General features: G+C 34.6%; 1 protein-coding gene and 1 pseudogene across 1 annotated transcript; one reads left to right on the top strand and one right to left on the bottom strand.

Moving 5' to 3' along the window:
* Positions 1–3,076: 3,076 nt before the first annotated feature.
* On the top strand, positions 3,077–4,833 carry LOC128163835 (uncharacterized). The gene has a single exon (XM_052827504.1). The coding sequence runs from the start codon at positions 3,118–3,120 to the stop codon at positions 4,579–4,581; it is 1,464 nt and encodes a 487-aa protein (XP_052683464.1). The 5' UTR covers positions 3,077–3,117; the 3' UTR covers positions 4,582–4,833.
* A 5,482-nt stretch (positions 4,834–10,315) lies between these two features.
* LOC128162233 (tripartite motif containing 13-like) overlaps positions 10,316–11,504 on the bottom strand; it is a 1,633-nt pseudogene continuing 444 nt past the window's right edge.

The raw sequence follows: 11,504 nt of genomic DNA, 5'->3' as shown, positions 1-11,504 counted from the left end.
ATCTGAGCTACAGGTTTCAGATGCTGGAGGAGGTTAAGGTGTTTGGAGCAGGTTAAAGTTTTTGTTGCAGGTGCCCTTTGATAGCAATATCTAAGTTACTCCTGGTCCAAACTTCATCAAACTTGCATGGATGGTGTGTCTTATGATACTGATGCACCAGGCAGGCTTGGGTGCTGAATCTGAGCCATAGGTTACAGATGCTGAAGGTGGTAAAGGTTTTTAGAGCTGGTTAAAGTTTTTGTTGCAGGTCCCTCTGATGATGATATCTTAGTTACTACTGGTCCTAACTTCACCAGACTTCTATGGATGGTGCGTCTTATGATACTGATGCACCAGACAGGCTTGAATGCTGAATCTGAGCCATAGGTTTCGGATGCTGGAGGAGGTTAAGGTTTTAGAGCTGGTTAAAGTTTTTGAAACATGTGCCCTCTGATGATTATATCTTAGTTATTGCTTGTCCTAACTTCACCAGACTTCCATGGATGGTGCGTCTTATGATACTGATGCACCTGACAGGCTTGAATGCTGAGTCTGAGCCATAGGTTTCAGATGCTGGATATGGTTAAGTTTTTTGGAACAGGTCACATGCTTAATAGATGATAGTACTATTTCAAACTTGCATAGTTGACTTAACTGTTATATGAATGAATCACAGAGGAAGCTTCAGGTGCAGAGCTTGATCTCCATTATCAAGGATGCTTAAAATATATCTTAGTTATTACAGGTCATAACTTCACCAAACTTGAATGGATGGTGTGTCTTATGATACAGATGCACCTGACAGGCATGGATGTTGAATCTGAGCCAAAGGTTGCAGATGCTGGACCAGGTTAAGGTTTTGATTGCTAGTGCCCTCTGATGATGATATTAGTTATTACTGGTCTGAACTTCACCAAACTTGCATGGAGATGCGTCTTATGTATACTGATGCACCTGGCAGGCTTGCATTGAACGCTGAATCTGAGCCATAGGTTTCGGATGCTGGATGAGGTTTATTTTTTTTTGGAACAGGTCAGTGACACATGTTTTATAGATGATAGCTTGCATAGTTGATTTAACTATATTATAAATGAAACGCAGAGGTTGCTTCAGATGCAGAGCCTGATCTCCATTATCAAGGATGCTAAAGAAATCTCCTACCTCACTCAAACCTGCTCGATAGATAGATTTGTTTGTTGAGAAATGCTAAAACATGATTCCTAGTATGATTTAGTATTGAATGGTATGAAACAATATTGTTTAATATGATACAATATAATATCATATGTAATATTATAAAAAGTTATAAGATACGATATGATATTGTATCAATTTTTATATTTTATGTTATGATATTGTATCATGATAACGATATGTATAGTATTGTATATTATGATACAATATTGTATAATATTATATTGTATTATTAATTTATTATTTTATCACATGATACTATAACGTAAGATATTGCAAAATATAATATTGTATCCTATGATAAAATATTGTGTATTCTATAATATATATTGTATCATACGATATTGTATAATATGATATTAGTTTCTGTAATATAGAATAATATCACATGATATTATATAATATGATACTGTTATATCATATAATATCGTATCATACGATATTGTATAATATGATATTGGTTTATAATATGATATATTATCACATCACATGAAATTTTATTGTATGATATTGTAAAATATATTATTGTATCATATGATACAATATGTATAATATAATATTGTATTATATAATATTTTACTTAATCACATAATATTGTATCATTTGACATGATACAATGTTGTATCATATTATATTGTATCATATGATACAATATCATATTATGTATCAAAAATGATATAGTATACAATATAATATCATATGTTTCTATGTTATGATGTATTATTTAATATGATATTGTAATATAATACTATATTGTTTTATATTATGATATTGTATTATGTGATCAAATACAATAACGTATAACACAATACAATGTCATATCATACGTTACAATATCATATATCATCATTGTTTATTATGGTATTTTATTGTATTTTATGATATATGTTGTAAATATGATAGGATGCAATATTTAATTTTATATTATTGTATTGATTAACATATGAACATATGATTATCATACAATTTGTTAACAAATGATACACGATATTGTGTCAAAACAGAATTCATTAATATCCAAGATCATAAAGTATGATTTTCACTTAATATGATAAAGGTGGCCTCATAAAGGTGAAGTCCCATAAGGGTGATGTCTCCTCTCGGTGAGCTTTGTAATCTGTGATTACCTATGTTTATTTTAAGCCTCAATTAACAAAAATTATAGTCTCGTGAAAGAAAAGATGTATATAGAATTCACTATAGTTATTACTACGAATTCGTTACACGGATATAACGAATTACGGATATAACGAAGTAAATCCATTGGTCCCTCGGACTTCGCTATAACCGAGTTTTACTGCATTTGTATAAAATTCAGAGCTATGTACATTTTTTATATTGGAGTAATAATTTTATATACTTTGCCAATACAGGTTGCTCGGCACAGTCTGACGTTGAGTTATATAACAACGTTTCTATAACGTCGTACATGTATAGGCTATAGTCTACCGGAGAGTTATTTGCTGCATTCACCGACTGGCCAGAGTACAATCGCACGCTTCGTCACAAAATCGCTTGTGCCACTTGATGATAAGAAAACTCGAACCATTATGATTATACATGTATGAATTTTGCAATCTTTGTAATAGTTGATAACATCCATTTTATTCTTATATGTCCTTTTTACACTGAATTACGGAAGCAATATATAAAGAAATTTTATTACAAGAAACCAAGTGTTTTTAAGTTACTTTTAAATTACTTTTATTGTACATTTTTGTACATACGAGTTGACTTTCGGTTAAATATACGGGAATTTTTGTATACGTCAGTTGACTTTCGATTTTGTAACGGGATTTTTTTGTATACGAGTTGACTTTCGGTTTTTGTATGCGGAAATATTGTATACAAGATAACCTGTATACGAGTTGGTCTGTGTAAGACTTGACCGGACACAATTTAGGTCGCTGCTACACATATGTTGGCGTTTATCGAAACAGAAACATGGCGGTCATACCGGTATCTTCCATTTACCCTTCTGCTCAAGAACACATCCCAATGTGTATAAAACACGATTTGAATATAGACATAACATGTGAGGACTGTGATGAGTTTATTTGTTCGCAATGTGCCAAAACAGACCACAAGGACCATGACTGGAAAACTATACACACAGCAGGCAGTCAAAGGAGAAGAGAGCTAAAGAAAAATCTGAGTAAGGTTAAGGAGAAAGATATTGCAGAAATAGATGAGAAAATAAAGAAGGCATCCAAACAAAAGGAGGGCAACAAAAAATGTTGTGATTCTGAGGTCTCTAAACTTCAGAAACATTATGATGCGATTGTGTCAAAACTTGATGAAATCAAGAAGAATTTGGAGACTAAACTGGTGGAAAATCTGGAGAGAAAAAATGCTGAAGTGAGTAAGAAAAAACTAGATTTAGAAAAGAAAAGAGACCATATCAAGGATCTTATGGAATTCCTGGAAGACAAACACGGTACCATGTCTGACTATAGTTTGATAGACAACCTCAGAGACTTGACCAACCTCGTGTCAAACACAGACAGTGATATAGAGAGGGGGGATCATTCGGTCAGATACAGAGGAGGGGACATCAGTGAGGGGTCACTGGACTCTATAATGGGACAAACGTTTGATTTGGATGATTTCAGAGTTACCGAGACACATTCATTTCGATATGGAGATGAATGTTTAGATGTGTTGGAGGCAATCGATGAAGGTACATGTTTGGTGAGAGATCGTAAATCAAAATGCTTTGAGCGAATGAACATAAGAAATAAGAAAAAAGAACAATCCATTATCTGTGGAGATGCGGTATGTGTAACAGACAAAGGTGGTGTATATGTCACTGATTATAAGAACAAATCCATTGTCCGTCTGTCCCCGTTAGGATTATCCTCTACAGTATTCAGTACAGCTCCACTAGCACCATTAGGAATCTGTCAATCAACAGAGGGAGGACTGCTGGTGACATTGGTAGATTATGATACAAAAAAATTTCATCCGGACTCAAAGAGCAGACTTCTGGTCATACACGTGACACTGACCGGTGACGTCATCCGTGAGTACGAGTACCAGGGTGACGGTCAGACCCGCCTGTTTACTGTACCATACAGAGTCAAACAGAATGGTAACACTGACATTTGCGTGGTGAACAGGACACGTCAATGTACCGGTGAATTGGTGATCCTGTCCTCCTCTGGATTTCTAAAGTCTGTCTACCATGGACTTCCAACTGATGTTGTTTGTGACGCACACTGCAACATCATTGTTACTGACTATTCTAACAGCCAGATACATCTGCTGAATCCTGATGGGGAGTTTATGAAGTACCTACTGACAGAGAATGAAGTAAAAGATCCATATTGTATGTCTCTGTATAAATCCACATTGTGGGTAGGGGACGGCCAAGGACTCATCAAAGTATTTCAGTTCAATAACACTTAAAATCACGTTATACTTGTTTTATGTTGATCTCAAAATTCAAATGTTTTTCAAGAATCAAAAACATTTATACGCTTTGTATAACTAATTAAGCGATATATATCACACATATTTCAAATGATAGTGTATACGTAAATATTGTAAAACAATTATTGTACCTTTGAGGTTGTCACTGTAAGGAAAAATCAACCGGAAATGTGTTTAATTCATACAACCCTGGTTGGCAATGCTATAAACTTCAAATGGAGAAGACTTACAAAGTCATTGCCTGCTGCTTCATGTATATTTGCATAATAAAATATGTTCAAATAAAATCAAACTTCAAATGGGGTTATAAGGCTTAAGTATCTTATCTACACTTATAAATTAAGGGATTTTGCAAATGAACTACAAAATGCCTGCACCAGAGTTCTTGCTTGCATTAACACATGGTTGATGATGTCCGTAAGGTTTAATTGAATTTTAACTGTTAAGTTATTATTGTGAAATTAAACAAAAACCTACTTTCATTTTCGATCAACAAGGCCGAAATAGCAAAAATGGAGTAAGGTGGTAGACACGCTTTGGTGGATCCAAGTCATGAATAGTATCGATCAAAATATATACTTGCAAAGTTGCAATGAAATAATATTCAATGATTACGTAAAGAGTGAATATCTAATTACTATGAGCCTATTTAGAGAATACATAGAAGTTAAGATTTGACAAATGTTGAATAAATAAAATGAATCAATTTGTTTCGTTAGTGGGCGATTTTAGTTTTGATACTCTTTTGCTTGCGAAGTACGACTCCTAGTGAGAGAATGGGATAAAACTTTCTAGAAGGGGGTTACCAAGAACGCGGATTGAATAATTAACGAAAAGTGTAACGAGTTCATCATGCATCGCGGGCAGATACCTTCGATCGGACTTCGATTGATACAAAAAGTTAATAAATAAAATGGAACAATTAATGCTGTTTTAGTATTAATGGAAAGAACTTTCCAGAACGGGGTGCCCAGAAACGGGATGACTAATTGACATCATGGCGGAAAGTGTTTGGCGAGTTAACCATCGGGTAGATATGTACTTTGAATCTGACAACTTTTGTTTAAAATACGCTCGTAAATGGATAGTAACGCATAACCTAGTTTGTAAACTTTAATGATTAAAGGGACTTGGACATGATTTGAGCTCAAAATTTTCAAATTTATTTTTCAATATTTATGTCTAGAATTGTTGAGAGAGAGAGAGAGAGAGAGAGAGAGAGAGAGAGAGAGAGAGAGAGAGAGAGAGAGAGAGAGAGAGTTCCCATTCACTGGTTTGAAATAAATACATGTACAATATTTAAAAAAGTTTAGTTTTTCAGTCAGCTGCAACAAACAGGAATTAAGGCCACGTACATGTATTAATGTATTATCAAATTTTTTTTCAGTCAGCTGCAACAAACAGGAATTAAGGCCACGTACATGTATTAATGTATTATCAAATTCAGTTTAGATTTTTTTTTATCCCTGCCCGCTCCTCCTTAATATATAACAATGCAGTTTGTTTTTTATTTCAATTTCAAAGAATAAGATACATATAAATTGAGGCAATTTGCAAATTAACTACAAAATACCTGCACCAGAGTACTTGCTTACGCCTTTGGTATTTCAACACATGCGCGAGGATGTCCGTAAGGTAAATGTATAATTGAATTTTAACTGACAAGTTATTATTGTGAAATTAATCAAAAACTTTTTTTCATTTTCGATCAACAAGCCCAAAATAGGAAAAATGAGAGTAAGGTGGTGGACACGCTTTGGCGGATCCAAGTCAGAGGTAGTTTGCATCAAAATATATAGTTTGAACTTCAATAAATTCTTAACTTCACAGTTAAGAATGTGTCAACAACACAATATGCCCTCAGGATAATCTAAGCATAATAACAATCTATTGTTTTCAGAAGTGCTAAACACCCAAATCCCCATTTAATGGCTGTGTTCCAATAGAACAGACAAGAGGACAGACATGCACCTTTAAAAGCAATCAAAGTACTTAGAGTACTGATAGGCGGAAGCATGATTGTTATTAAAGTTACAAAACGAAATGAAATTAAGGTGGAATACCCTATGTGACATCTGTCAATATTAATATATGTGCATAAAATTCATTGTAATCAAAATACTCTTACCGGTTTAGTATTTTCAAATTTTACAATAATTTGCCAAAAAAAAACCACCATATTTAAAATATTTTTGGAAAGGTAAGCGTTATAAAAGCCCAGCGGAATTCGAATTCACGATTAACAGATTCGTAGAAAAAGCTCTAACCCAGTGCTCTTCATTGTTAGGTAAGAATTTTAGGAAAGAAAACATTTATGATCGGAGGTACGTCAAACATGAAAGTGTCCTATACCACATTAATTGCATGAACAAGTTGCTGTCCTTTAAAAAAGACTGCAATACGTGGACCATATGCATGTGTTTCCAACAAAAACGTTAAGTCTTAAGATTATCAGAGATTCGACTGACTCTAGCTCCCTGCTTTTAACTACTAAATGTGTACGATGTATTACCAATATGTATAGCCCTGACTTTTTATCTCAGAATTTAAAGGGTTCATGCTTCTAAAATAATTATGATCTTTATTAATGAAGATTGCATGTATAGTATCAGGAATTTGGCGAATTCTTCTATTTGTACACACATTACGCTTGCACTACTTTGTTAACTATGCAGTGACAGCTTTGTGTAAATCAATTTCATATTTTGATGCATTTTTCTTGAGATTTTTACTTTTATACAGTGACATTATTATTCAATCATCTATAATAAACAGTCACATAATTATTCAATCATACTTAAATGCTGAAAATTTTTTAATCGGGAGGAATTCTAGCCTCGCCTACTATAAAAGTAAAGTATTCGGAAAACAACAAAACATAGCAAATTATGCTATTTGATGCATGTTGTAGTTTCGGCATAACATTAACTTATTTCATAATACTAACAGTTCATATCACATGCCAATCATTTCTTTAAAAGGAATACATTGTTTCTGTATACTGTTTACCGACAACATTACAATTTCAGCGCCTTTGTACTTATGTGCGCATATGGCATTGAATCCCGATCCGATTCAGATAAACGTGTGCTAGCCTGGTTCCCTGAGCTACCCATCACCCACAGGAACCTGCTAGCTCATGCGCAGGCTGAATTTTTCCCATAGCATCCGGTTTAACCTCGCTTAAATATTTTCTGCGTGGACCTCAGGGTCCACGCAATTAAAATGATAGGGTGTTTTGATTAAAATGAACTTTATTTACATTAATATCGATAGGTGTCCCATACCACCTTAACTTTCAGATCTTATTGTTCCGTAAACACATGTGGCACATTTACAGGTATACATGTATATTTATTATACCTTCATGTTAAATACTGAAATCTGATTAGTTTAGACGCAGTTGATAATCTGTTCTATTACACTCAGCGTTAGCAACACACTTAACAACGGGTAACACAACGATTTTTTACATGCGCGTAAATTATGCGCGTACGGTTCGCAGTAAAATTCCCGTCATTTCTATATAAAAGCAGTAAAAAATTATCTAAAATTTAAACATTCAGTATAAAAAATAAATAGTGCCTGTTTGGGAGGATAACAGTTGAAATTAACACCCCTCGAAAACCATTGCACCCCTGCGAATGTTATTGTCATTCTAATTAAGACCACATGGTTTTATTTGACCCTTTCAGTTTCGCAGTAAAAGTTGTGCCACGTTTTTATAATTATATTTCATAAAATACAAAGGTACTTGTAGTTAAATATAAAATCCAGACGTTTATTGATTTTAAACTTTATCTTTATTGATTAGAGGATAAAACTAGTTCTAGAAATAAATATGACAATAGAAATTAAAGATTTTTTTCTGCTGTTGCAACAATTTACATGCTTAGTAGCGGTCCCCCTTTTAGGATTGATTTTTGATCCGCGCCTGACCTAGTAATAGCATCAATAGTGAAAGAGACTATAATATTTTATGCAGAATGTTCCTTGAAAATAGCTCGATAAATTAAGTTTTTATACAAAACAGACAATTATTCTCTTTTTAAAAGCATGGTATTGCACACCAAAAGCCTCAAACATAGCTATGATTTTATTTAGCAACCCAATGTTTATACTTTCAACCACGTGCAGAGTGGTTGAACACGAACGATAACTCTATTCTGAATATCATCGTTTAGTTTAAATAACCTCTAGATGTTGAAAGAGGACATATATCTTAATAGATTTTCATGTTTTAACATAAATAAAAGTAGGATATGGTATGAAAAATGACAAGTACTTACGTATTTTGAGAATATTATCCGAACACTTATATACTTCCGCTCTAAATTTCACAGGAACTGAACAAATCTCGGAGAAATCTCGTGAACTTTCATTCGAGCACCTCTGGATTTATTACATACTTAGCAACGATAAAGAAAACATTCCGAACACATTCGCAGGGGTGCATTGTTAACCTCCGCTTCGCGTCGGTTGACAATGGTTTCCTCGGGGCGTCACTTTCAACTGTTACCCTTCCAAACAGGCACTATTTGTATAGTACTGTAATTGGTTAAACTTTTTGAAAATCCAGCCAATGTAAACTGATTGTATTATATGCTTAAAAAGGTTCATTAATTGTTCATGAAATTGCCGTCATTTGAAAATCTTATATTTTTTTTTAAGCTATCAAATGTGTCATTACTATACTCGCATAGCTGCATGAATAAGTGACTCCATCGATATTAAATTGTTGTTAAAGAATAAATATGGGATTATACTGTTTAAAAAAAATCAACGCGTTAGAGGAAGTTTATATAAGATTAAGGGTTGCGAAAGCTTCTACTTAGACATTGTTAATTTCAAATTGTTGTCTTTAATCGCATGGTGATTTGCCGTGTCTACACCCGGGGCCTTGCTTTGATTCTCCTGCAAAACGACAGAACTCTCCGAATAAAAGGATAAATAACATTTTGTTCCGGAAATGGGCCAAGTTTAAGTACACAGTCGTTTCACTTGTTGAACCGAGTCCTCTGTCTCAAATTTTTCAAAAGACCACTCAATTTTTTCTTTTTAATTATGTTTATATATCAACAGAAATTGTGAGCAAACAATTTGTCTAAATGGCACTAAAAGTTACTAAGATGGTATCCATTATGATAAAAAAAAATCTGAGTAATAGTTATTGTACAGTTTAAGTTTTGCTTAGATTTACAAAAAACGATAGGCGTACAGATAATGTTTTCCATTATATTAAGAAAATTCTTAGTAATAGTCATTTTGCAGTTTCAACCAAAGTGTGTTCGTAAACTTTAAATAATTATTAAAAAAAAACCCAGGTCATGCATGTGATATGTGGATATCCATAGATAGATTTTATATATAATGCATTAAGGAGAATGCCAGTGGATGGTCAACAAATTAATTCAGAACTTCCTAAAATATTTAGATATTTTTTTAGCGAAAATCATCTATTTAGTAAATAAAAATTCTATAAGTTTTAGCTTTGAAATTTGGTATTTTCTTATATTTTATACGGAGCTCTTCTTCTCAAGGTGATTAATATTGTAAAAAAAATTGGCCTTGACCATCCATCCCTCTTTAAAAGGCAACATATGTTTTATATTCAGTAATAGAGTTCACACTTACACACTTTCTACATAATACACTATACAGTCATGTATTAATTGTATAAACGCACAATTTAGGTTGGGTTTTTTTTTTTTTACATGTACTGAATTTTCTTCAGATTACCAAGTAACTCCGTCACAAAGAGGCAATCTTTGTCGTCCAAACAAACACCACATGGACGCTGTAAACCACAGTTGTCAATGTAGCGGAGAAACTATCCGTCCTGATCCAGGATGTGGATGCTGTGGTGGTTGAAGTCTGCTATCAGGATCCGACTCTGGCTGTCTGTTGCGATGCCGCGGGTACCAAACGATCCTTTGGCAGTAGATGGAGGACCGGTGTATATGAACCGTAGTTTCCCGACCTGATTGACCACCACCACTGCACTGCCGCCGTTGTCGGCTACACAAATATCTAGATTCCTGTTCTCGTTGATGTATTTAGTGTTATAAAAACCGCCACATGAAAAAAGCGGCTGACCCATGTCATTGAATTGGATGCTTTGTATCTCGTTACAGCCATTCTGAGAGTAACGTACAACTAGTACTTTCGCTTGTTTCTTATCATCACTGTCCATGACAACCAGGAGGTCATCGGTGGAGGTGACACAGACATTGCGCGGTCCCCACTTTGGCAGCTTGACCAACAGTTGTACGTTAGAATCCGTCACCATGTTGACAGTGCCGTCATTATAATCAGTATAAATTAGATCCCCGGTCCGTGTCACTGCTATGTCCGTCGGAACCTTCCAGGACTTGATTTTGGCTGACTTTACTAGTTCCCCTTGGAGGTTGTACAGTTTCATGGTCCTGCTCAGGCCACACGTCCAGATTTCCTCGTCACTCAGACAGGACACGCCGTATAGTGGATTGAGGCGGCCATAATTGGTCTTTATATCTGTGATGGTCCATGGTTTATCAATAAGTGAGTCTGGAAAATCAATTGCCTCTGTTTTCAGAGAACCAAACTGTTGGTAAAGCTGTTCTTTGTTAATCCCTTGTGGGGTAAAACATGGTAAGAAAATTGATTGCTTAGAAGGCAGTGTTCTGAATTCAGCATTCCTGGATTTGTAGGCAGAGACAAGGCTGACATCATTGGAATTCACAAGTTTCGTGAAATCTGCGATGCTCCTAGTGATTTCAGAAATGGCGCGTTTGATGCCAACGTCCTGCTTATTAAGGACAATCAGTTCCTTGGATTCCATATTATCAACGTCAGATTTCAGTTTCTTGACAATGTTGTTCATTTCTCTGTGCAAGTCCTCTCCATGTTTATCGATAACG

This window comes from Crassostrea angulata, chromosome 9 (genome assembly GCF_025612915.1).
Source record: "Crassostrea angulata isolate pt1a10 chromosome 9, ASM2561291v2, whole genome shotgun sequence".
NCBI lineage: Eukaryota > Metazoa > Mollusca > Bivalvia > Ostreida > Ostreidae > Magallana > Magallana angulata.
Note: the sequence above shows the minus strand (reverse complement) of the source record. Positions and strands in the feature narration are given on the sequence as shown.

Coding starts and splice junctions, on each gene's coding strand:
- LOC128163835 (XM_052827504.1), top strand. CDS start 3,118: ATGGCGGTCATACCGGTATCTTCCATTTACCCTTCTGCTCAAGAACAC.